General features: G+C 50.2%; 9 protein-coding genes across 10 annotated transcripts; 4 read left to right on the top strand and 5 right to left on the bottom strand.

Moving 5' to 3' along the window:
- Positions 1–397: 397 nt before the first annotated feature.
- On the bottom strand, positions 398–831 carry TrAtP1_003893 (uncharacterized protein). The gene has a single exon (XM_066112065.1). The coding sequence runs from the start codon at positions 724–726 to the stop codon at positions 547–549; it is 180 nt and encodes a 59-aa protein (XP_065968148.1). The 5' UTR covers positions 727–831; the 3' UTR covers positions 398–546.
- Positions 832–1,295: 464 nt separating this feature from the next.
- TrAtP1_003892 (uncharacterized protein) lies at positions 1,296–3,052 on the bottom strand (the record flags this gene model as incomplete). Its single annotated transcript, XM_066112064.1, has 3 exons — positions 1,296–2,337; positions 2,412–2,510; positions 2,574–3,052. 3 exons carry the CDS (start codon positions 3,050–3,052, stop codon positions 1,296–1,298), a joined length of 1,620 nt encoding a protein of 539 aa, XP_065968147.1.
- Positions 3,053–4,511: 1,459 nt separating this feature from the next.
- TrAtP1_003891 (uncharacterized protein) lies at positions 4,512–6,562 on the bottom strand (the record flags this gene model as incomplete). Its single annotated transcript, XM_014083579.2, has 2 exons — positions 4,512–6,433; positions 6,496–6,562. The coding sequence occupies 2 exons, from the start codon at positions 6,560–6,562 to the stop codon at positions 4,512–4,514; spliced, it is 1,989 nt and encodes a 662-aa protein (XP_013939054.2).
- A 626-nt stretch (positions 6,563–7,188) lies between these two features.
- On the top strand, positions 7,189–10,677 carry TrAtP1_003890 (uncharacterized protein). Of its 2 annotated transcripts, XM_066112063.1 has the most exons (4): positions 7,189–7,277; positions 7,627–7,886; positions 7,952–9,933; positions 10,003–10,677. In XM_066112063.1, the coding sequence occupies exons 2-4, from the start codon at positions 7,760–7,762 to the stop codon at positions 10,321–10,323; spliced, it is 2,430 nt and encodes an 809-aa protein (XP_065968146.1). In that variant the 5' UTR covers positions 7,189–7,277; positions 7,627–7,759; the 3' UTR covers positions 10,324–10,677. The 2 variants fall into 2 exon arrangements, with proteins under 2 accessions (XP_065968146.1, XP_013939053.2); XM_014083578.3 differs by having other exon boundaries at positions 7,189–9,933.
- Positions 10,678–10,715: 38 nt separating this feature from the next.
- On the bottom strand, positions 10,716–12,220 carry TrAtP1_003889 (uncharacterized protein). The gene is made up of 3 exons (XM_014083257.2): positions 11,758–12,220; positions 11,429–11,672; positions 10,716–11,375 (listed from the first exon to the last, which is right to left on the bottom strand). The coding sequence occupies exons 1-3, from the start codon at positions 12,102–12,104 to the stop codon at positions 11,334–11,336; spliced, it is 633 nt and encodes a 210-aa protein (XP_013938732.1). The 5' UTR covers positions 12,105–12,220; the 3' UTR covers positions 10,716–11,333.
- A 1,712-nt stretch (positions 12,221–13,932) lies between these two features.
- On the top strand, positions 13,933–15,294 carry TrAtP1_003888 (uncharacterized protein; the record flags this gene model as incomplete). Its single annotated transcript, XM_014085001.2, has 1 exon — positions 13,933–15,294. One exon carries the CDS (start codon positions 13,933–13,935, stop codon positions 15,292–15,294), a length of 1,362 nt encoding a protein of 453 aa, XP_013940476.2.
- Positions 15,295–16,490: 1,196 nt separating this feature from the next.
- Positions 16,491–18,040, bottom strand: TrAtP1_003887 (uncharacterized protein; the record flags this gene model as incomplete). The annotated part of the gene is made up of 4 exons (XM_066112062.1): positions 16,491–16,614; positions 16,674–17,091; positions 17,165–17,486; positions 17,573–18,040. The coding sequence occupies 4 exons, from the start codon at positions 18,038–18,040 to the stop codon at positions 16,491–16,493; spliced, it is 1,332 nt and encodes a 443-aa protein (XP_065968145.1).
- A 2,018-nt stretch (positions 18,041–20,058) lies between these two features.
- On the top strand, positions 20,059–22,614 carry TrAtP1_003886 (uncharacterized protein; the record flags this gene model as incomplete). The annotated part of the gene is made up of 2 exons (XM_014083575.1): positions 20,059–21,022; positions 21,080–22,614. 2 exons carry the CDS (start codon positions 20,059–20,061, stop codon positions 22,612–22,614), a joined length of 2,499 nt encoding a protein of 832 aa, XP_013939050.1.
- Positions 22,615–23,190: 576 nt separating this feature from the next.
- On the top strand, positions 23,191–24,750 carry TrAtP1_003885 (uncharacterized protein; the record flags this gene model as incomplete). The annotated part of the gene is made up of 2 exons (XM_066112061.1): positions 23,191–23,323; positions 23,381–24,750. The coding sequence occupies 2 exons, from the start codon at positions 23,191–23,193 to the stop codon at positions 24,748–24,750; spliced, it is 1,503 nt and encodes a 500-aa protein (XP_065968144.1).

The raw sequence follows: 24,750 nt of genomic DNA, 5'->3' as shown, positions 1-24,750 counted from the left end.
ATCACTTTCCCCTTTTCCCCTCTCCAATGCCGCCATCGATTCTGCTGTAATACATTCCGTCATATAATGAATGGTGATGGCACATACGGTAGAGGACATGAGAAGTAGAAAGCGAAAAGAAGAGCGAGCGGAGAGATGGGGGAAATTCGTTCTTTATATTAAGTGGAAGAAGTAATAGGGCTATTTAGATAACCGCATCCGCTATACTATCGTTTGAGATGTCCTGCGCATAGACCTCCATCTGACACTGATTTTTCATGACTATTTGCATCTGCATAGTGACGTAATAGTCAGTAAAGAAGTCAACGTCTGAAGGGAAAGGGTAGGAAAGTGAGAAAGAAAGACATTTGAGCATAAACTCGTTCAGGAGCCGTCAATAATTCTTGTTGTCGCCCCCAAGTATACCATCAAAGTCTTGTTCCAAAAAAAAGGACATTGGAGCCAACTATAGTCGACACTAAATATTGCCATGTTCAACTTTTCTGGGGTTTGTAAAATCCAGCACAAAAAAGCGAGCCATTTCCTCAAACACACAGACAGCTTCTTTCACTGTTTTCGGATGCAGTTCCTAAGTAGGTCGTAATTGTTGGTGTCAATCGCCCTCTTCGCTAGGTAATCGAACACTTTGGGCTTTTCGATGATGAAATCAACAAACGCTTGGAGCTCTCCGCATCGATACATGTCAATAAACGCTTGTTTCTGGCCTTCGGACAGCTTCGAGAGCATCTCCACAAAGGCTTTTTTCAGCAGTAGATGTCTCCATATTCGTTGGATCGAGGACTGGCAGTAAATCAATCGTGACGTTGTGACGAGGCAAAGAGTTTAGGCAAGAAGAGAAGAAAAAGATTGAGGAACAAGAGAATAGCCTGGTTGGGCAGAGAATGTGCACTAAAAGTCAACTGAAAGCGAGAAGAACGCTGACCTAGAATCTCAGGCAGCTTGGCCACGTGCCTTTGCGTTTACATCGGATACCTGCATTGTGTCCAGGCACATAGGGCAGTAGGTTGATATCACGGATACTTGAAGTAGATGGAATTCATTACAGATACATAGATACTGATGGAATGAATCGAAGAAATATCCATTATTAGGTGGTAATAATCTAGCGCACTCAAGAAGCCAACAAAATGGAAAGGACCGAGCCAAACAGTCTATAGTGCTTTGAAACACCCCAAACGCCCTTCGTGAAATAAGAGTCCCATGGCCTTGTCTAATAATTTACAATTTAAATCGGCCTATGCCTCGTATAATCTAGAAAGTGGCCAACTCAAGTCTCCCTCCTTTTCAACCAAATATCAATAGGCTGCACCTTTAATGTTGGCAAACGAGCTCTCAGGGTAGTCAAGCATGTTGCTTGAATCATCCAAGTCGCCCATTTCTCTAGCCATCGTCAAGATCAAGCTGTCTTCTCCAGCCCTGTCACCTGAGGCTTCCCAGAAGACGGCACCTCCGAGATTCCTGCTCATGAGATACTCGGCCTTCCATCGAGCGGTATGGACGGTATCGTACGAAACGAGTTCTTTTGTTGCTTCATCATAACAGTATGCTGCGATGATTCTACTATTGATGTAGACGTCTGAGCCAGGCCGTGGCAGGTCGCGATACAGCCAGACACCCTGCTCAATGGAACCCTGTCCCAAGCCCTGGTAGGGCTGGCCAAGGCCTTGAGTGTTCATGAATGAGCGGCCGTAGAGAGGAAGGCCGAAAATGATCTTGCTAGGATCAATTCCGTTGGCAAGGTAGCCATCCACTGCATCATTGGAGTTGAACTTGGTGCTGGTAGGATTGTGAGGGTCGGCGAAGACGTTGGCTTGATTTCCCGAGGTGTTGTCCCAGCTGCCAGCGTAATCGTAGGCCATGAGATGCCAGGAATCGACATATTGGTCCATTGCCGGCATGTCCAGAATGCCATAGTGCTGAGGGCCAGCAGGCGTCGCGACAGTGAGAAGGTAGTGATAATTTTGGCCATTGCGCTCTGCGTATGCGTCCAAAGCTTCTCGACACTCTCCGAGCAGATATACAAAATTTTGCGACTCTTGTTGAGAAAGGGGGTATTCGTAGTCGATATCAATACCATCGAATCCCCAGCGAGCGAGAAGTTCAACAGCGGTCCGAGCGAACTGGCGTCGGCCAGCTTCCGAACTGAGAGCAGGGTCAAATTTGCCTTGTTGCGACGCGGTCCAGCCGCCGATAGAAAGCAGAGTCTTCATATGGCGGTGCTGCTTCTTTAGCAGGAACACCTGTTCGATAGCACCGTGGACGTTGTTTGCGGATTCGTCCCAACTTTGGTTGGCGCCGAAACGCTTTTGCTCGTCGCCCCAAGTATCAATCGAGATGCTGCGTGCCGTGTTAGCAAATGAGATCATCGACGTCAAGATTTTTGTTTTGTCTTCTTCAAGGAGGAGCCTTACACAGAGCCATCGCTGCCTATTCCAGCAAACGCGTACAATAAATGCGTAATCTCCTGCGCGGGGAGATTTTGAGGCAGAAAGCCTGCGCCGTAAATGCTCCTACTATAATTAGCAGCTATTCTCGACAAGTTGGTGCTGGCCGTGAGAATGTGACAAGCTTACCAGTCTGTAAAATACACAACATTCTTCTTCTTCCCATATGGTCTGTTTCCGGAGCCCTGTTGATCACTTGCGCCAGCGTTGCTCGATTTGGAAAACGGAGGCCTAGCTTCTGATTGTGAAGAATTATCATTTCCAATTGGCCACCACGAAGCCGAAGGAGAAGACGGCCCTGCAGTTTGACTGCCCTGCCATGGAGTTGAAAGTGGCGACGTAGGCGGTTCCGTATCTGATCCTAGATCGAACGTCTTCGGAGCCGATAGCTCTGGTTGTGATGACTGCGGAGGAAAAGTCTCCAAGACGACGGGTCCGTTATGGAGCGGCTCCGAGCCGAATGGCAGAGAAGCAGCTGGTCCACTCGATGCTAGCGAAGAAAGAGGCACGGCGTGCTGCTCTGGGTCTTGACATCTTTCAGCAACAGTAGGAGCAGCCAGAGCAACTCTGGCCACAAGTGGCAGAGCGGCGCAGAAAAGTTTGAGCATTGCGTGCGAATGTCAAGCCCAAGTATGTAGCGCCAACAGCAGAATATTGGAGATTGAGAAATGTCGATGGTACCGAGTTTAAGGCTCCCTGCGGCTTCTTATATGAACAAAGTCAAGAGTGGTGGACGATGCTCGCGGTGGAAGAGCTCTGAAACACTGTGTCAGAGGTATTGAGAACGGCAAACTCGCCATCTCCTGAGTCGCTGCGCGGTCTGGACCACATAATCATAAACTTTCCGCTTCGGAGTACAGTAAACTGTGATTAGAGGAATGTAGAGATAGGGAAGCAAAAAGGTTGGGACCATGCCGGTGCGTGGCTCTCAGAGTTTAGACGGCCGGCGGCAAGGCCCGTTTGTGGCTTTGTCGTGGCTAACAGCCCGTTGAGTCAACAAGGACTACGCGACGCCTTAACCGGCCCTATTCTCGCTTGTTCAAAGGAATTTTGCTCTATGCGTTGGATACTCCGTCAACAGTAGCTCGAATGGTGGCTGGTATACGAAAGGCGGCGATTCTTTCCGCTTAAAGCTGTGTCAGAAAGACAAAGCAATAGCGAGCCAATTACGGATGCAGTGTTCGCCTGTCTTTCCAGCTGCTCGCTCAAATCTGGGTGTGCACTGGTTTCGGGGCCAAGATTAGAACGCAGGGTAAGACATTTTACACCAGCCATAAGGGGGGGAGGCCAGGAATGGAATACTCCATAGCCCCTGGTGGGAATGCGACAAGCCGCACTAGGATCTTCTCAGCAAGGGAGAGTAAGAGGGATCCCATATCCGAAAAGATGGGCCGGCAAAACGCGATCTTCCACGATGAGGCGTCCATTCGCCCCCATGGTGGCTTGGCCATGCCAAGGAATTCAATGAATGGGATCTTCAGACAATACTTCCGGTAGCATAGCTGAAACTTACTTGTATACATCTCAAGAATCGGTCTGCAGCTGTGTCTTAAAATAGTATCGCATTCAGGCTATCATCGTTCGCGGTACGTAACTGGCACCTCTTCCTCCACGGCTACAACATCTCCAACTTGTACTGTGGGCCTTGGGGCATCTAACTCGTCGTATTGCTCAGTAGGTTCATGGCGCATATGTGTACCGAAATAAACCTTGCCGTTTAGACGCCTCGTTTTCGCAAGCGTTGAGAACGGTTCTTGCCTTCTCTCACCAGTATTTTGATCCACACATACCATGTGACATCTCTGGCAGGCTCCCAAGAGCTTGAAGATGTAATCTCCAATACTAACTGTCCTCCACATGTCTTCAGAGTAAGCAGGACGGCTTTGTTGGCCTGGTGAAGTCTCAATCACGATATTCGCCCGAAATACAGCTTCCTCCACAGCTGATCCCCCAGACTTTATGATGCTCTGATTGAGTGATTCCACGCTAGGGGTACATATCATCAGAATTGGGCTCTCATTGGATAGAAGAATCTTTCCCGGTTGGCTCTGCTGCTCAGAATCTGAGTCAGGGGGGAGAAGGGACATCAGGGAAAGAAGGGTGCTGGCAGCTTTGAGCACTTTCAGTCTGCTGATGCTTCTGCATCCGAGCTTTGGAGAGCCTGCTACCAGCTCCCCGGCCTCCTGCTGGAAATCTTGCCAGCACGCATGGAATTCCAAGAGAGTCGGTGAAAAAGTCATTAATTTGCTCAGAGAGATAGGCTTGCGCAGATATGTTTTCTCCACAAACTCTAGAGCTTGTTTGGCGAAAGTTTGTGTCAAAGAGAGATGGGTCGTTGGATAGCGGTATATCCACATATGTCGGCTGCCCTCTCAGCACGCTTCCACGATATTTCACGCGAAGCACGTCCTCATCAAAGAGTAGCAAAGGCTGCAACAGAGCCATTTGTGGATAACGCTTCTGGCTGAGAGCTAGCCCTGATCCTCGGTGAACCAAGCACCACTCTCGATCCCAAGCCAGCCCCTCGGGCCGCACTTCCCAACGAACCCCAGGCGGAATAACATAGCCGCTACAGCTCTTGATTGGATATACAGTAATGGTTTTGACTCGAAGCTTTGACGGCGCACCGAGAATTTTAACCGTGGGGTTGGTCTGGCTTGGCGTCGTTGACAGGTCCTCCACAAAGAACTCTTTCATAAAAGCCAGCAATTGAGATACATCAGATTTAGTACTCATTGCCCCTAGGCTGGCGCGTATTATGCCAGTAGGTTTGTTGGCAAACCGGTTGCTGTCTTCGCCACATCGAATTCCAGCAGAAAGATTTCGCTTCATCTCCCACGGTTGTAAATCGAGAGCGGACGCAATCCCACCAGGACTGCACACACCCCCTGTCCTTAAATGCATCTTCTTCAAAATGGCCAGTTTCTCAAATTCAGCAAGTCCAATCCATAAACCACGGCTGTCCTGAATATTAAAAGAAATGACTGGTCCAGTATCAAATAGCGCCGTATCATCAGGCATATCCGAATAAATATGACAAACAGGGTTCCCGTTTGCGTGCTGTAAACTATACAGCCCATGGAAGAGTTCACGACTTAGATATGCCGTGTGCGAGCTGATTTGGTCCATAGAGCCAAAAAGCTGTTGATGAGTCGATATCGCTATGCCGGCGGCAACGATATTGTGGAATGGCAGTGTCCCGTCTTCAAGACGCTCATGAAGAGATAGAGATTTCAGAGCATGCCACGGCTCGTCTCCACATACAACTACGTCCACCGTGCCTCCTCCAAAATATTTTCGATGGTTGAATATAGACTCAGCGGAACGCCGGACGAGTAGAACACCCAAGTCTGGAAATCCAAAAATCTTGTATAAACTTAGTACAACAAAATCCGCAGCAAAGTCGGGATGTGAAAGGTCGAGTTGTGAAGTGGCGCTAAGTGATGCCACGTCTAAGAGCGTCAATATCCGGGGCGATGATTGAGTCTGACTATTCTTCAACTTCTTGGCCCATGATAGGGGATATCTCCTGCCGTCCATATGAGACTGAGCTGTGTATGCGAATAATGTTGCACGGTCACCAAGCGTCATTGGCTTGAACGGATTATCACCGTCTAGCCAAGACTGAACCCCGGTGTTATCGAGGCAGACACTTTGATGCGCTTCCTCTCTTGCTCCCACGACGCTCGTATGGCAGGCTTGGTGATGAGCAAAGACGAAGCCTTCTGGCAAGGATCTCATGCCCTCAACTACTAGCTTTACGCCAGCAGTTGCATTCGCCACGAATACCAAATCATACTGTTCCGGATCGGCCTTGAAGAATTTCAGAAGGCGTATCCGAACTTCGTCAATCTTTGATGTGGACTGCTGGGACGGCAATGATCCAGAGTGCGGATTCCCGTAGAGAACTGATGTCATCTCTTGCGCAAAGGAGTCCATCAGAGACTTTGAGCAGAGCGTGGTCCCGGCATGATCAAGATATACAGAGTCTGGGGTACTATCAGTTAGATTATTGCGAATCAGGGCCATGATGCACATCCAAGATATTTACCTTGCAGCATTGGATATTCCTGGTCACGGAATGCTTCGACCGCGCTGTTGTATCGGAGCCGGGCCATCTTGCGGACCAATGCTTCAATGGAATACAGAGGATGTCTGCTGAATTGCCACTCGTAGTATGTGACAACAACTAACCAGTGTTCGCAATCGAATAGCAGTTGATTAAGACGAAGGCTCGCAAGAAATGCCGAGGATACACAAAGAGGGGCTGGTTCCAGGGAGACTGTGTTTGTGTCAACCTGTTTGACAACTGATTGCCAGTGCCGGATGTGATAGATTCAACTGCCGCATTCTATGGACGGGCGAGGATTCGCCAGTCAAATCGGTAAGGCGTTGGATGGATATATAAGTATAATATCTAAGGTTCGAGAGACCCATGCTAGTCAGCAGGATGACGCTCCTTTGAGGCAGTTGGGCACACGTACATGCCGGATGGAAGGTCGGAGATCGCCACTCTCCAACTCTGGTGGAGACAGGCACTGCTTAGGTAATGCGGTCCACACGTGCTAGCGGCGAGCCACAGTATCTCGAGCTGCAAACACCGTGCGTCTGCGCGACATTTGATATCAGGTCCTGCACAGTGTCCATATTCCAACGCCCACTCCCCCACAAAACTGGCGTTGCGCGTGTCGCGGCCGTCTTCGGCTCCACCTCTGGATGCTCTCAGCCTCTGCCAACTTCATCTCTTCATCTCGCTCTCCTGCGGCTGTTCCTGGGGCGCATCACCACGCAGTCGCGCAATCGCCTTTGATCGGATCCGCGCTTTTCAATTCAGTTCGTCATCCCTTTCTCGACTTGTCTATCCACCCCAATTCTCCTCTCTGTTCCTTGTCCTCTCCTCCCCTTACTTTTAGCCTGTCCTTCTCCCTCCTGCCGTCGTGGCTTGGTCAAGCTTCCGGCATCGACCGGCAATTCTCTGCCTCTTTGCTCTCCTCTATTATCCTCTCAGCTCCTCTCGTTGTCCAACCTCCGTGCCGGACCTATTTGTCTCGTTTTTGGCAGTAGCTCTTTTGCTATACACGTCCTATTCTCTCTCTCTTTCTTCTTTTTCTTCTTTTTCTTGTCTTTTTGTCCGGTCTTGGGTCAGAATGTCTTCTCTAACCGCCGTTTTACCGCCATCCAGTAGGGCGCTCTTTTAATCGATTCCTCCGTAGGAACGAGCATTGCCTCTGATGTTCGATTTTATCTGACTGATTATCAATCTGAAACCCTGAAACCAATTCTTCGTTTCACATATCCACTGCTACCAACAGAAAATGGACTCCTATTCAGGATCTTATCGCGATGGCTCAGCTCGATCACCCAATGAAAGAACGTGGGGCCGTGATGATTCGAGGAGTAGAGATGACAGAGGTGATCCTTTTTACCGCGCGAGGTCCCCTGGTTTGTCCTGCTGACCTATTTCCCCTTCATGGTCAATTCTACTTACTAACCGCCGTTATTTCCAGGCAATGAGCGCCGAGACCGCCGACGCTCACGTTCCCCGCCTCCTGTTGACCGATACGAGCCTCGACCTCGCCGTGATGGCCGTGACGATAGAGACCGGGAGGACCGGCGTCGCATAACCTCCCCACCAGCGAACATCGATCGCTACGTGCCTGGGCAGGACAGTGGACCGGCTAGTGCTCCCGTAAACCCTTTGGCTGATCCATCCAAGCTTCCTTATCAAGTTGGATTCTCCTATTTCGGCGAATGGTGGAGAATGAACGAAAAAATTAAAGATGATAAAGAACACGCCCGGACAGGGCGGAGACGAGAGCCCGACAGGAATAGAGGCGCTCGAGACAGCCAAGAGGAGCGTGAGAAAGAAAAAGCCAAGATTCAAGTAGCATACGATGCGTATAAAGAAGACCTCCAAGCCAAGATGGCCAGGGCTTTCGTTTCGGAGCACAAAAAAGAGCAATGGTTCAAAGAAAGATATGTTCCCGAAATCAGGGACGAATTCAAAGCTAAGCTCCAAGATTTTCGACGAAGTGCGTATGGCCAGTGGGAGCAAGATTTAGAATCTGGCATTTTTGATGAGTTCTCTCTCGAGGGCATCCCAAAAAGCGAAAGCAATGGAGCTGGTGGGGTAATCGAAAAGGAGGAGGGCGAAGCAACAGCCGCCAACGAAATTTTGGGAGTCGGCGATTTGGTTCCCGTGAATGGGGCTGATATCCGTGATGAAAATCAATTTCAGCCCACTCTGCTTATCAAGACTATTGCCCCTCATGTTAGTCGCCAGAATCTAGAAGCCTTTTGCAGAGAAAATCTCGGAGAAGAGGAAGGTGGCTTCAAGTGGCTATCTCTCTCCGATCCAAACCCTAGCAAGAGATATCACCGTATTGGCTGGGTTATGCTTCATCCTTCTTCGGATAGCGCGCCGCCAATGGATCGCGCAAACCCCGAAGATGAGGATGGAGACGTAGCAATAAGATCGCCACCTCCCCCTGCTTCGGCCGCAGAGAAGGCTCTCGAAGCTGTAAACGGGAAGACGGTCAAAGATGAGGCTCGGGGAGACTTTGTCTGCCATGTCGGAGTTCACAACCCACCCCTTCATCCTAGAAAGAAAGCGCTTTGGGACCTGTTTTCTGCGCCAGAGCGAGTCGAGAAGGATCTTCGCTTGGTCAAACGGCTAGTCAACAAATACGAAGAAGACTTTGGCTCTGATTTCCAGGCCATCCCGAAAATCGAAGAAAAAGTTGACGATCTGAAAAATGCTGGTCGCCTACAGCCTGCTATACCCCCCACTTCAACGAAGAAAGCCACCAAGTCTCGAGAGCCTGGAATGGACGAAGCAATGGACGATGATGAGGAGGCCGCTGAAGAAGAGGAAGAGGAAGAAGGAGCAGTCGAAGACGAGGAAGTTGATGACGAGGAGATGTTGGTGAAAAAGAAACAACTTGACCTGCTCATTGAGTATTTGCGCCGCGTCTTTCACTTTTGCTTCTTTTGCGTATTTGAAAGCGACTCTGTGCATGAGCTCACACGTAAATGCGCTGGTGGACATCTACGCCGACCTCAGAGCACTCTCACGTCTTCCGCCAGAGCCGTTGCTAGGGCTAGTGCAAATGGAGATGCTTTCCCCGACAAGAAACGAAGCGAGGGCGATAATGACGTTGATGGAGAGTCGGTTGAGGGCGACAAAAAGTTTCGCAACATGTCTTCCAAAACCGAGCAACAGCTTCTCCGCGCGTATAACTGGGTCAAAACCTTTGAAGACAAGCTTACGCAGATCCTGGAACCCAGTGCCGTGGATATTCGCAAGCTTGGTGGCAGACCAGTTGACGAGGCAATTGATGAAGAGCTGGCCAAACATGTCAAGCAGGAGGACGAGCACAAATGGAGATGCAAAGTTCCAGAGTGCACCAAGCTTTTCAAAGAAGATCACTTTTGGAAGAAGCATGTTGAAAAGAGACATGGTGAATGGCTGGATGGCTTGAAACAAGAGGTATGTCGACTCTCACCATTGCTACAAGTTTGTCTGTATCTTGTTTCTTTTGCTAACTGCTAGAAATAGTTTGAACTTATCAACGCATATGTCTCAGATCCAGCACATATTGCTCCTTCGCGAACCGACGCGAACTCAAATGGCCACTTCCCACCTACCAGCGGCCAGTCAGCATCAGGTACCCCTCGTGGCTTCAACCTGCAAAACTTCTCCATGAATGGCGTGATGGGTATGCCCGGATTTCCCATGGGCCCCGGAAACTTCCCCTCGTTGTTTGCAGGCATGCAAGCCAATAACTGGAACTCTGCGGGCGACGACCGCTCAGGGGGGCCCTGTCCGTCGAGGCGGAATGTCTGGTGGACGAGGCGGATATCGTTCGGCACCGTATGATCGCCGTGGGGGCAACCGCTGGGATGGAGGCGGTGGCCGAAACCGCAACGGCGGGTCTCGATGGGGAGACGGAGCTGGTGCTGCGGCCGCCGCTCCTCGAGAAGCTGTGCAGGGACGTAGCTTGAAGAGCTATGAAGACCTGGACCAAGTATCTGGCAGTGGAAATGGGGGCGCTGAGCTCAACTATTAAATCGACCCGCGCAACTAGGCGGGATAATCAAGGAGAAAAAAGACAGTGGAACTTTTGCTTTATCAACACTATAACTATTATCGTTTGGCTGCAGAAGATGCGTCTGCAAGTTTGTACATTAGGCTCAGAGTAGTTTACGCAATATCATATATTTCAGAATGGCATTTGATATTTGGTTTCAGATTTGTAATCATGAATAAATAAACTGCAATATAGAAAAGCTGCGAAAATATTACATGTATTAACCGGCGTGCTACCATTGTAGCCTCTTGAGAAGATTGCTTCTGCTTCTCATTTCTCTCAGGTGAAATCGGGTAGGAGAAATGGAGGCTTCAAAAAAATTTTTTTTTTGATATGTGCAATGCACAGGCTCTATCTGTTTAATAAGAAACACAATTTCGTAAAAGGGAAGACCTCTCAAAATGATGTGTTCTGGCAACTAATCAAGCGCGACCCAGCAATATCAAATGCCTCGGTTCTTGGAGTTTGTCATGGACCGTACAACCGCGAAGATAAGGGGCGTTTAGAATAGACCTAGTAGAGGTCCGATTCGCACAGCTCCCACCTCAAAAGCACGCCGAGAATAGACGGCATCCAACTCTTTTTCCCCATCGACTGGATGTTTACATGGTGACTATTCTTTCTTTGATGCCGATCTCGTTGGACGAGGTGTAGAGGCTGCATGGATTCTTGGTATCATTAAGGTGGTCGTTGGCGGCCGTTATTATGCGCGAGCATTTTTAGAATGCCTCGTGTACAAGTTTCATAGCTATACACTGAGGCGAAGGGCTGTAGAAAGGAGAAAAAGACGGAATGCATTTCAAGGTGCCTTTTCGAATAGTTCGAGAATGGGTTTTGCAGCCTAAGCAGGGTGTCAGCACAACACTTCGCAAAGTGTCTGATATGCGGGCTTACATCGATGAATTTCTCCAAGTCTTGATCTAAATTGGCTAGGTCGTCCTTTCTTCTCTTGTTCTCCGCAATGAGCTTCTGTTTCCTTTTAAGAAGCTCCTGGCGTCGCTGTTCTAGTATTTCTCGCTCTTCCCGCTCGTGTTCGATACGTGCAAACATGCGCTCGTCGTCGTCTGCATCTGCATATTTTGGGTGTAGAGCCAGGAACTCTTCGACGGGAATTAGAGGCAATTGCTGGTATTTGTGACTGGATTTAAAAAGTCAGCCGTTGGGCACTCAAATATGAGACCACCATAGCAACAGTAGAGGTATTGAAGAGAGGAGGCGCATACTCATATGATTCACAGCCTGTAATCTCGCCCTGAAGATGCCGCTGCTCGTAATACAGATTTTGCAGCTGGAGATGCAGACGGTCGACCTCTTGACGGGCCTCGGCGGTCTGGGCCTTTGTGTCACGCGCCGACAGGCAGGCGTTCCTGTGCAGGCCACGCAGATGCGAAATGTTAGTAAAAAGCTGCTTCTGCTGCTTAGCAATCTCGGCCTGGATGTCGGCGGTGGCGCGGCCGTCGCTGGCCTGGTCAGCAAGCTGGAGCAACGCGTGGGCCTGGTCGCGAGCTTGGTCTGAGATTTGGAGGACCGCGGCGAGCGACGGCTCCGTGATGATTTTTTCGACAGCCATTGCTGGTAGGGGGGGTTCAAATGGCAGTCGTTTGGATCGGATATTATTTAGAGTATAATGGTAAGTTGTTGGTCGATTGGTGTAATGTCTATTTGCGGATGGTGATGATGCTAATGTTGAAGGGTCAGTGAATGACGGGCGAGCAACGCCAGCAAGGCTGGAGCTGACAAAGTGGAGGCCGGTACCCGTTATGGGCAGGTTTTTAGCGCGAGGCTGTCAATGGGTTAGCACCGCTGTCAGGCACCTTTTAGATCTAGCCTTTAGCCGCCTACGCCCTGTTCCGCACCTATTTCTCCGGAATACGGAAAGCCGAAGCATCGCCAGTTATGTACAGTATGCCCTCTATAAGCAGCCAAGAGGATTGCCATCCCAGCACAAAGTAATGCAGGCGTGTCGGGCGCCGGAGACGCGGGAAATTAAGCCACGCTGCCTGCCTGTACAAGTAAGGAGAGTGTGGAGGCGGAAAGGCCAAGATGCTGCTCCGGGGGCTCTACAGCATGAGCGGCCAGGTTCAGAATGCCTGTCTTGTCCTACTATGACCATCTCCTGGTGCTTTTTGTCATTCCAAACATGAGCATGCGGTCTTTGCTCGCAACCTCAACTTGGGCCATGTACTACCAATCACGCATGTAAACGATGATAAAAAAGATCCAAGATGAATTTACGGCTGATGATCTTTGCCAAGCAACCAATAAGGCAGCGCCATCTCGCATTCCCACCCCGGCGCGGTATTTTTGTCCGCGGCATGTGAGCGCTCCCCCAGAGTCATGGGATGTTGGTAGTGGGCAGGGCAGGGCAGTTTTTCTTAGTCAACCCGTCAGCCGAATGAAATTATGATTGATTGACCGATGAACCGGGTAGTCACAACATGAAGACTATGTTCCATGCGAAATTCCTGCTAGGTTTAGGCGGTAACAGATAGATGCACTGACAAAGTAATTGGTTGACAGCGGAGGTTATTCGGGCTGCCCGCTACTAAGGCCGATTGAGTTTTATTTCTTTTTTTTTTCTTACATCACTATATAGCGGCACCCTGATAGCACGGGGTGCTTTGTCTCACTTTATCCCGCCACCCTCTTTTCTTTCCTTCATCGAGACGCAACCGCGGTTCAAGGACCAAAGGAACCAAACAAGAGCATTCGGCCGTACAACGTTGAGGATAGGAATTTTTCTCTTGCCTCTGGTCTGCATATCCACGCAAATCTCCGCAGCCCTGCAGCCAATCGCGCGGCCTCCTGGCGGCCCTCAATCCCCTAAATAGGCTGCTGTTGCTGCTTGACCCGCATCGAGACGAACCGAACCATCAACCAATTCGACTTTTGGAGCCAATCAGTGCTAAACGTTGGGGAAGAATCGCCAATTAACCGCATCGTCCCGCTCCATCCGATCAACAAATCGAGGGGTCCAGCAGCGCCAGCCGCTCCACTGCAAGATCTCGTTTCTCTGTTTCTTTTTTCTCTTTTTTTCCCTCCTCTGTCAGGCGCATTCCTGGCATCCTCGCCTCTTTGTTCGCTCGGGCCAATCATCCGCAGCAACCACAGCCCGTGCCACGACGCAGCCCAGTTGACGGTCCATCACCAAATCCAAGACATGATAGTCTGACAGACGTCTCAAACCCTCCCTCCCCTATAACACTCAATCAAAATGGCGGGCGTCACCACTGCTCTGACGTCCGCGTGCGGCTTCAACCACGACGGCGACGACAAAGACTCGACTGGCGTTGCTGCTACCAGCGGTTCGGATTTGCGCCGCGAGGCTCAGCAACAGGCAAAACGACGACGGCACTCTTTCTTTATCCCCCCGACGGAAATCCATCGTCGGACACATCATGGAGGGCGAGGAGAATCTCTTGCTCAAGGTGGACCTGTTCCTGACCGAACTGGAGCGGCGGCTGGATTTTGTCGAAAACTATGTAGACCTCAGCAAGGACTCGAGCATTTCCCGCGCATTCTCTACTCTTCAGACGGTTCGCTCGAGATGCTCTCAGGCGTCCGAGGAAGTCATCGGCGCCGGCCGGCGCAGGCTCTACATCATGCTTGAGACCCTCGACACCCGGTACCAGGAGACGATGGCTGCGACCGAGTCTCTACACGAAAAGGCAGGCCTGGGAATTGAGTTGCTAGAAGGGATGATGGCCGAGTTCGAAACGCGCGCCTACAAGCTGCGCGAGCAGGGCTTTGCCAATGCCGCTACGGCTGCCGAGGCATTTATGGATGAGGGTCGCAGAGTTGCAAACGAGAGCATTGAGCGGGCAAAGTCTGTTGTCGACGAAGGAATCGAGCGCGCCGTGCGGGCTGCGCTGTCCCTCGAAGAGCATATCCAGCAGGCTGTCCTGCTGGCGCGGGATCGCGGACTGCTGCTATACGACGATCTGCCAACGCCTTGGCGAAACAACCCACACATCAAGAGAGGCTACCGTTTCCGCGAGACCAAGATAGAATGCGTCCGATCTGTTTTCAACATGTCCAACGAATTCATCAACATTTGGTCTCACGCCCTGGGCCTGATCCTGGTGCTGGCCGTTGCCTTTTACTTCTACCCCAGCAGTGCCAATTTCTACCTTAGCACTAAGACAGACGTCGTTGTTGCCGCCATCTTCTTCATGATGGCCTGCTTGACGCTGGTGTGCTCCACCATTTGGCACACGATGAGCGCTGTTGCCGATGTCAACGCCGTCTCCATGTTTGCTTGCGTGGACTACACCGGCATCTCGCTGCTTATTGCTGCCTCCATCATGACCACCGAGTACACCGCTTTCTACTGCGACCCGGTCAGTCGATGGGTGTACATGGGCCTCACTGCCTTCCTGGGCATTGGAGGGGTGATCCTGCCGTGGCACCCCAAGTTCAACGGCACCGACATGGCTTGGGCCCGCGTCGGATTCTTCGTCGGCCTGGCCTTGACGGGGTTCATGCCGATTCTGCAGCTTTACTTTTCCCACGGACCCGACTTTGTCTACAACTTTTACTCTCCCATCAGCAAGTCTCTTTTGGTCTACTTCAGCGGCGCCGTCGTGTATGCCAGCAAGGTCCCTGAGCGCTGGTTCCCCGGCATGTTTGACTACATCGGCGGTAGCCACAACTTGTGGCACGCCGCCGTCTTGGGCGGCATCATCTTCCACTACACCGCCATGCAGCAGTTCTTCTCCAATGCCTTCCACAGGGCCGAGGCCGGCTGCCCGGCTTATTAGTCGAGACACCCCTCGGTCATGGTAGGGTTAGCACAACGCAGCGCAAGCACATTTTAATTTGAACTTGAGCTTTAGAAGCTAAAAGCTTCCCTTGCCCTGATACATGGTTGATTCATACATGTCTTTGCATTTGAGCTTTTTTGCGTGTGAAATTTTTTTTTAACTCGTTTTACTGTTAAATAACAGAGCGGAGCGCATAAACAGAATATACGGCTATGAACAACGAAAGACGAATAAAGACGAAAAGTTTACGTTACGTTACGTACATGTACAAGCGGGCTCAGTGCCTTATTAAGAGAGGGGAGGCATTTCTGTCTGGACTACGATTCAATTCGATTCGATTTCTGTTCAGTTCTTGTGTATACTCTTTTTCTATTCTCTCTTCTTTTTTTCTAGCATGGGCACAAATTGGCGTTTTTCTGTTTTGTTTGGGCAATGCATTGCAAATGCCCTGTGGCGATTTGCGTGGCATTCTATATAGCTATTTTGCTCTTTTTTTGGCTACATAACTCGTTAGAATAGCATATATTTTATTAATCAATTCATAAACATGATGAAACAGAAGCAATGCCATTCATCAGTGTTTTCGATCAAATGCAGATTCCTTGAGCCGTACCCCTTTCAGCATATGAGAAATTCAACCTGAAAAAGGCGAGTGGATATGTACTAGGTACGGAATTTTTCTTGAAAATAGTCATTGTATTGCTCTTTGTCCGTTTCATCATGTGAGTCGTAATATTATTCCCGAATGCAGACCCTGCAGCAATCCCTTGCTGTACCCCAAATTTGGCCAATATGTGTCATCCCATCTCTTCCAATACCTAATACATTGAATGGTTTCGTTTCCTCTGTAGTTGCTAGGCCGCTAACCAGTGCCTTTAAATTCATCGACAAATACAAATACATGCGCCAATATCTCCCAAAAAATAAGATCAACGATGCTAGAAAAGAATTGCCCGATAGCAGAGGAGCAGGGCCTCTAAGGGGATGCCTGATGCCAAGGCTGATGTCGGGCCGGAGAGCCACTGACTCCATCCATCTGGGTCGGATCGTCATTGGAAACGCGTCAAGCATGCTATCACGTGGCGCGTTTCTCTTCAACAGTATACTAGATTTCCCCTTTACTGGGCCTTACTGTTCATTGTGACCCTCTTTAGTAAGAGGGGCAGCAAGTGTTTCATTACGTCCCATCATCTTCACATGGCATGCGTGGCGATCTCTTCGTAAACATCGTCCGGTATCTTCTTAATGATGCTGATCGTGATGCTCTTGACGAGGTCGGCATTTAGCTGTGGGAATGATCGCAGAAGCTTGTTTGGACTAGCAACAAATGTCAGAAGCTAGGAATATCAGTGCTCAAAGAAAAGGGGGGCAAATACCTCTGGGATTGAAGGATCTGCGACCGCATAATAGTAAGCTGCGCTACAATGCACACAATATTAAGATGCGGCCCATACGCAAAGAGAAAATCCCAAAGGCGCAACACCTCGGGTAGTGGCGGTGTACATGCACAGAGTGTTAGTACAGAGGGGAAAGCATAGATTTCGGCCGAGAGCCCCTTTGACGTGAGATACATGCCAAGTTTGGGATCGACAATGGCCAAGACTTTGTCTACCAAGGCAAGCCCGCGATGCACGCCATCCATGGCGCCACGGATGTAGCCAGGGCACTCGCGAGTCAACAGAGAGTGAAAAGCGACAAACGCTTCGGCTTCGCTTCGTGCGGCGTATAGAAAAGGGGCAGCCAAAACATTCATGCCTTGGACGTAGACACCTGGCTCGAGAACTGCACCGGATCCTACTCGAGAGAGAACAAAGGCATTAGCATGTACAAAAGATAAATCGGCCGAGTTCTTCGTGCCAAAACGTACTCGCTTGAGATTGGCCAGAGTGGCTGCCTGCAACGCCATCCCGCGGAGGTATAGACGAATGGCTGCTGCCAGGACGGCTGCTCTGGCGTTCATCTTCTTTTGAATCGTGAAGTCGCCAGGCAATGGCATTCAGCAGTCGAATCAAGCTTGCCTCGCTAACACGGCGCCGGAAGAGAGGGTCGGTCGTAAGCGTGCGAAAGGTATCGTTGCGGATCTTGGCGTATGCCGGAGAAGCACCACGATGTATGAGGGCTAGGTATTCGTCTGTAGACATGATTGGGGCGTCCAAAAGGACGAGCCATACGTATATCCTCAATGGAGACTAGACATCAACAAAAGTAAGCGCAGGTCAGTGACTTTCGCCGCCTAGCTCTGAGAGCAAGCAGTCAAAACAATGGTATCACGCACCATTCCATCCTCTGCGGCTTTGACGCCTTCATCAACGACTTTCCACCTAGCGCTTTCCAGCGCACCTATGAAATCGCCATCGTTTGGCCCATCGCGAATGATCTGCTGGAGAGACAAGTGGCCGTGTGAAAAGACGGGCTTCTTCACCCCTGATCGTCGGGCGTTTGAGGCGGCAGTTGGTTGATATAGCGGCGGTGGTGTGGCATCGCTATTGGCACGACCTCGTGTCCGCGTTGTCGAGATTGCGGCAGCATTTCGACTCGGAGATGGCGACAGCTGTTGTTCTCGGCGCTGCTGTGAGAGGAGTGACGCCTGCTGCTGGGCGGCTCTGGCGCCCAATGCATGAGCAGACTGGAGTCGTCTCAAGGCGCGATGCGTCTGTGGCGATGGCGGGGCTTGGAGAGTGCCATGCTGAATCGACGACAGGGCAGCAGGGGCCTCCTGTGCCGTGGGCGGAGGGCCAGACATGGTTATCGGGCTAAAATTGGCCCTCGTGGTGGTATTTGGGAAGAGTTGGTGGTGATATTGAGGATGAAGCTCTGCATGTTTGGAGCACGCGTTTGGCCGGCGTGGGGGTAGCAACCGCCAGTAAGAGCGTTTCAGATGCTACCATTTACCACCAGCGCCGGCAGTGGTGCATAGTGCGATGCATGGCAGCTTCGTGTATTCTGTCTGAGGGGTGCTAATGATAGAGCTCGTGATGAACTTTTGCGGGCGTGGAGAGCTGCGCAAACCCAGCCAGATTTATGGTTATCTGGTGATGTGCCTAGAAGCTCAGCGTCTTGCTGCCATCCATGGATCTACTGGTATGACGTCGAATTGCCTCGTCCAGAGCGCATGCGGCATATCGATTACTATTACAGCGCATTTCAGCAGGGCTTAGGCGCTGAGGAAGCTGCAGCTAGTGCTGTAAAATGCAGCCGCTTCGGATCTTCGCGAGCCCGATGATCCGGGCCATCACTTCTCAATTCCTTCCATCCTCCAATTCTTTATGTCCGCCAACCAGACTTGGTATCGTCCGCAGCTCGTCATCTTCGGTAGCAGCGTTGGGCAAGGTTGCAGAGGACGACTGACGCCTTTTCCTGCTGATGGCTCAGCTCCCCCGCATCGTCGGGCATCACATGGGCGAATGGTTGGAGCACGGCTCGAGACATGCTCGAGTTAGCAGGACGTATTACGAGAATTTATTTGGAGACACCCACGGAGAAATAACAGTGTGATACTGCTATATCACAGAAGAACTAGCATGATTAAGGTAAACAGACATTGGGCGGAGTATTGGCTTGCATTGACACTGCTTAATTTTAGTCTCCTCACCCACGATTCACTATACAGCCTCTTATATCCAGATATGTACACTTTGAATATCATGTGCCTCGTGTAAGAACAGGACAGCTGTACTCTTGCCACGGAAGTATCACATTCAATCAAAAGCTGTCCTTCTGCTTTTGCGCAAGCGGTGGCCCGCCTTACTCGACTCTTCTGCCCGGCACAGACTATACACGGAAATCAAAATCTAGATGATCCAGAGGCTCTAAAACCGAAACGGTCTAGATGGGATTGCGACATTGGAGCGTTTTGTGGGGAGATTGCGCTGAAGTCGTGATCGCCCCCCCTGGTCTTTTCAAAGATCCAATAATCTGCCCCAGCGGTGATGCGTCTCAACGGCGGGTTTGACGCTTGAAAACGTCCGTTTGATGGAGAACATGACGTTCGGGAGAAAGAGCTTTGCTATCCAAGCCCCTTTTGGACTCTCGTCTATTCCCTCATATTTGTCAGAATGCTGTTTACAAGCATGCCTGCCGACTGTCCGATGCGGACCTTCGGCGCTCCTTCTTACTAAATTTCTCGTCGGTATAAGTCGCAAGAGGGCGCAGCCTTTGTCTCTGCTCGGATAATTTTTGAATATTCTTTCCAGCTCTGCCTCTTGTCTTTGCCTCCATTTATTGTCTAAATCATATGTTTTGCCTCTTATTACTACCCCGATTTTCTGTCAGTTTTAGGCTTCTGATCCTTGGCCACTGATCGCCCGCGGCGTGAACCAACTTACTAGACGAACCAACCAGAACACTCTGCTTGGCTCACGAGACTTCAGACACCATTTTGTCGCCCTGCACCCAGCATCTAGATCCTGGATGTCTCGTTTGTTCTTATAGTCCAAGCGCTTTCTCTTTACAGCTTAAAGTCCCTTGTCGTGACTGTCTCAGCTGATGGTCTAGAGCTGCAGTCTACGAGTTAGTTTCGCTGTCAACTTCACTTCGAGCCGGGCCATCGCCGTCATAGTCAGCTTAGGGTGGGAAGCAAGAGGCGAGGGCCCGAACATCTTGAACAAAAAGAGGATAGAGATGATATTATAAGGGTCTCGAAGTCTAGTCATTGTTATCTTTCTGTCGCAGTCTCCCTCAACCTCTACTCTCCTCTTCATCTCCCGTCCATCCGGGCCACTTCTTTCACTCCAGCCACATCATCCAATTTAAGCCGAAGCGATGAGTGGAACAACAGCCAAGGTTGAGCGCACGCTCGCCAGAGTCCTAGGCATCAAGCTTGCAGAAGAAGACGATGACCCAGTTACCAGAGGCGAATCGGTCTTCTCTATGCAAACCAGCGACAGCTTCATCGAAGGACCGCCGACTACATCAGAATGGCTAAACGATCAGCTGCCTACACGAGCCGAAACTGTGGGATATATCAGATCACTCTTTCCATTCATATCTTGGCTGCCTCACTACAACTTGCAATGGCTCGCTGGTGATCTTGTTGCGGGTATCACCATCGGAGCCGTACTGGTCCCTCAGGGTATGGCTTATGCCTTGTTGGCAAACTTGCCTCCTCAGTTTGGACTATACTCGTCGTTCATGGGCCCCATCACATATTGGATCTTTGGTACATCCAAAGACATATCCATCGGCCCAGTGGCTGTTTTATCCACGGTGGTAGGAACCGTGGTGGCCGATGTGAATGCCTCTGGAACTGCCTGGCCCGCCAATGTGGTGGCCACAGCATTTTCCGTCATCGCTGGATGCATTGTTCTCGCTCTTGGTGTCTTTCGCCTGGGCTGGATAGTTGATCTCATCTCCATCACGTCATTGTCTGCATTCATGACAGGATCTGCCATTACCATTGGTGCCAGCCAGCTGCCTTCTCTGTTTGGCCTCACAGGCTTCTCCAGCAGAGATGCAGCGTACAGAGTCATCATCAATACGCTAAAGCATCTCCCTGAAACCAAATTAGACGCTGCAATTGGCCTCACAGCTCTGTTTTTCCTCTACCTCATCCGCTATACCTTAACCCGAGCGGCTGAGAGGTGGCCGGCAAATAAGCGCATCATCTTTTTCATGAATACGATGCGAACTGTTTTTGTCATTCTCCTCTATACCATGATAAGCTGGTTGATCAACAGACACCGAAAGGATCATCCAGCAGTCCGTGTTCTTGGAGTTGTCCCTAAGGGTAAGTCTCGAAATCATACAATTGTGGCTACACTTTCTAACGACACGTAATGTTTAGGCTTCAAGAACGCTGGCGTCCCAGAGATCGAGGCGAATCTTGTATCAAAATTTGCTTCTCACCTTCCAGCGGGCGTCATTGTGATGCTGGTTGAGCATATTGCCATTTCCAAGTCCTTTGGTAGGGTGAATAACTATACTATCGACCCGTCTCAAGAAATGGTTGCTATTGGCATGACCAATATACTTGGTTCATTTCTTGGGGCTTATCCTTCGACGGGATCCTTCAGTCGAACGGCCATCAAGTCGAAAGCTGGTGTGAGAACTCCTGCTGCAGGGCTCATTACTGGACTGGTGGTCCTTCTAGCTACGTATCTCCTGACGGCCGTCTTTTTCTACATCCCCAATGCAGTCTTGGCTGCAGTCATCATTCACGCAGTTGGCGATCTGATAACTCCCCCAAACACCCTCTATCAGTTTTGGAGGGTCTCTCCTATTGAGGTCTTCATTTTCCTCATCGGAGTCTTTATTAGTGTTTTTGCTCAAATTGAGGACGGCCTGTATGCAACCGTATGCATCTCTGCCGCTGTCCTCATTTATCGCATCTTGAAGGCACGTGGACGATTCCTTGGCAAGGTCAAGGTCCATTCCGTTATTGGAGATCATGTCATTGGAGACCATCACAAACAGCTTGTTGGGGAGTATGGCACATTTGAAGAGAGAGCCGAGAATGCAGCAAGGAATATTTTCCTACCTCTTGATCACGGTGATGGCTCTAACCCAGAGGTGGAATTGGAGAACCCATACCCAGGAGTCTTCATCTACCGTTTCTCCGAGGGCTTCAACTATCCAAGCGCCAACCATGCTTTGGAGTATCTGACCAGCTTCATATACGCGCGAACTCGCCGAACTAGTCCAGAGATTTTCGAACGCAAGGGCGACAGGCCTTGGAATAACGCAGGTCAACGGAAATCTGGAAAATCAAGAGCGGACCCTGACCTCACCCAGAAGCCTACCCTAAAGGCCATCATTTTGGATTTCAGTTCCGTCAACAATGTCGACATCACTTCTGTCCAGCGCTTGATTGATGTTCGAAACGTACTTGATACGTATGCAGCCCCTGATGTTGTGGATTGGCACATTGCATGCATCAACAACCGATGGACCAAACGAGCACTTGTTGCCGGCGGATTTGGCACTCCTACAAAGCCTCGAGACGGCGTTCCGCATCGATGGAAGTCGATTTTCAGTGTCGCAGAGATTGGTGGAAAAGACTCTGCTGCGGCAGTGGCCGAAGAGAATGCTATCAATCGGGAATTATCCATGATCTCTCATAGAGTAGGGGACGAAGAGATGGCAAAGGCCAAAGCCATAGTCGAAGAGGAGGAACAGGTAGAGGAGCGGGAGCAGGAGCAGGCATCAACACCTAGTGACATTGTTGAGAAGCTAGGAGGATCTCCCAAGCCTGCATTCAAACGAAAGGGAGCCATCATTAGCGGTTTCGACAAACCTCTATTCCACGTGGACCTGACAAGTGCTGTGTTGAGCGCTATTGCCAACGTGGAGGCCAGATTAGAGTCGACGAACAGTACATGAAAACAACAACAAGCATAGCGAGGAGTGCGTTTAATTATGCATTGGACATGGCGTAACATTGGGCTTTGATTGGTGAAGACTACCAATTGTTGGTTGAACTGCAATAGAGGGACGATAGCATCGCCTGACTACATTTGCATACATATTAGATATGATCAAGAATAGCGATTTTTAGAATTAAACTATAACACGCGTCACATCAGTACGAATAAACCGTACATTGAGTTTCTTACTTTGAATTCAAGATATCCATTATCCCATGTGTTGGAGCTTTTGATTAAGTTACTGTAGATAGTACTAGTATGATTGGACCAGATTCTATTGTTGGCGATGGCTCACCTCAAAAGTCGCCACAAGTCACCTGATTTCGTGTCAGAGACGTCTGCGTGAATCTAAATCAACATTTTCAACCCGTCGCGCTACCCTTGACGCTGCTAATTCCTGGACCAGTCTCTTAATTTCTTTCAAACGGGTTTCATTTGTTCCACAAGCTGTATTTCCGTATTTTCACTGGTTGCCATTTAATTCAAGGGTTCTTCCTATCTGAGGTCGATCCACGACCGCCATTCATTCACCATGCCAATCGGCATCCAACGTCTGAACGCAAAGAAATCACAGCCTAATCCGCACATTGTCTTCATCAAGCCTCTAAAAGGGCCAGATGAGGAAATTGCCCAAGATTTTCTTGAGAGAATTGCAGCGCAATGTCGTAAGTTGCCTTTTTCGGCAGATGTTTCTGACCTATTCATGCTGACTAAAACAAAAGTTCCGGTGATGCGCAAACACCACATTCACGTCATGTCACTGGAGGAGTTTCCGCCCAACAGAGAATTTGTAGGCCGTAATTTCAATGCCGGAGAGGTGATTCAACTTGTGCTCAAGTCTCCCGGCAGTGGCCGGTGGCTCCCGTTCAACTATGTACAGATGGTGATGATGCATGAGCTCGCTCACTGCGCGCAGATGAATCACTCCAGGGCCTTTTGGGCAGTGAGAAACCAGTACGCTGCACAGATGCAAACTTTGTGGGCCGAGGGATACAAGGGAGATGGACTCTGGGGTAGAGGGGCCAAGTTGGCGACTGGGGAATGGGAGAGGAACGCTGTTCTGGCGGATGAAGTGCTGCCGGAGCATCTCTGCGGAGGCACATATCGATCTCGAGGGAGGAAACGCAAGGCCAAACCAGTCTTGACGTACCAGGAGAGAAAAGAGAAAAGGATTCTCAAGAAGTTTGGCAAGAATGGAGTCGCACTAGGGGCAGACGAAGAGGAAAAAGTCAAGCTCGAGAAAGGCAAACGCGTCCAAGCGAAGCCTAGAGTGGCCGGCAGCTTGCGAGGGCGAGAGCTTCGTGCGGCTGCGGCATTGGCTCGGTTCGAGCAAAATCGAGACGACGTTCCAAAGAAGGAAGAGGAGATGGATGAGGAGGAGGACGGGCTGAGTGACTACGAAGACGGAGACCTGGCGGATTCCAAAGCCGCGGTGGATTTGGACGGAACGAGGATGACGGATAAGGATGGCGGTGATATGGTCAAGGTGTGCGAAGATGAGGACCCAAGCGATGCTGATGCGAAGAACGAGCTTGATGAATTACATGGGTTGTTTGGCAGACGGAAAATTAAACAGGAATCAGGTCCACAGCGGTTGAATTTACACTCGTCAAGGAATCTGGATTCAGAAAGGGCAGTGAAACTGGAAGAGGAGGAAAGAGGGCCGGCAATCAAACCAGAGGTTTTGGCCGACAATGGTGCTTCATCAAAAGCCTTGTCGTCTATACCACACGTCAAATCAAAACACAGCGAAATAACTATCAAACCAGAGCCGGAATCGAATTCCAAGAACCACCAGTCATTGCTTGAAACGGTATCAAGTCCTAAAATCACCACTGCCACCACCACCACTACGGCGGTAAATACACGAGAGAGCCCAAGCAGCAGCACTGCACCAGCACCAACCGACTGCTCAATGTGCTCCTTTGCAAATCCTCCTTTGGCAATCACATGCGCCATGTGCGCAAACGTCCTCGACCCAAAACACACGAGCGGCTCGTGGCAGTGCGAGGGCACGTCATGCGCAGCCACGGCGTATCGGAATGCGAGGGACTGCGGCGTGTGCGGATTGTGTGGGAAGAGACGGGAATGA

This window comes from Trichoderma atroviride, chromosome 2, assembly GCF_020647795.1.
Source record: "Trichoderma atroviride chromosome 2, complete sequence".
Classification (NCBI taxonomy): Eukaryota; Fungi; Ascomycota; class Sordariomycetes; order Hypocreales; family Hypocreaceae; genus Trichoderma; species Trichoderma atroviride.
This window is presented reverse-complemented; position numbering and strand designations above follow the sequence as displayed.

Excerpts from the sequence above, each read along its gene's own strand:
- TrAtP1_003893 (XM_066112065.1), bottom strand. The coding sequence starts at position 726 with ATGCTCTCGAAGCTGTCCGAAGGCCAGAAACAAGCGTTTATTGACATG.
- TrAtP1_003890 (XM_066112063.1), top strand. The coding sequence starts at position 7,760 with ATGGACTCCTATTCAGGATCTTATCGCGATGGCTCAGCTCGATCACCC. Across the intron at positions 7,887-7,951 it reads TTACCGCGCGAGGTCCCCTG|GCAATGAGCGCCGAGACCGC; the intron begins GTTTGTCCTGCT and ends CGTTATTTCCAG. Across the intron at positions 9,934-10,002 it reads TGGATGGCTTGAAACAAGAG|TTTGAACTTATCAACGCATA; the intron begins GTATGTCGACTC and ends TGCTAGAAATAG.
- TrAtP1_003889 (XM_014083257.2), bottom strand. The coding sequence starts at position 12,104 with ATGGCTGTCGAAAAAATCATCACGGAGCCGTCGCTCGCCGCGGTCCTC. Across the intron at positions 11,673-11,757 it reads ACAGGCTGTGAATCATATGA|TCACAAATACCAGCAATTGC; the intron begins GTATGCGCCTCC and ends TTTTAAATCCAG. Across the intron at positions 11,376-11,428 it reads ACTTGGAGAAATTCATCGAT|GCTGCAAAACCCATTCTCGA; the intron begins GTAAGCCCGCAT and ends CACCCTGCTTAG.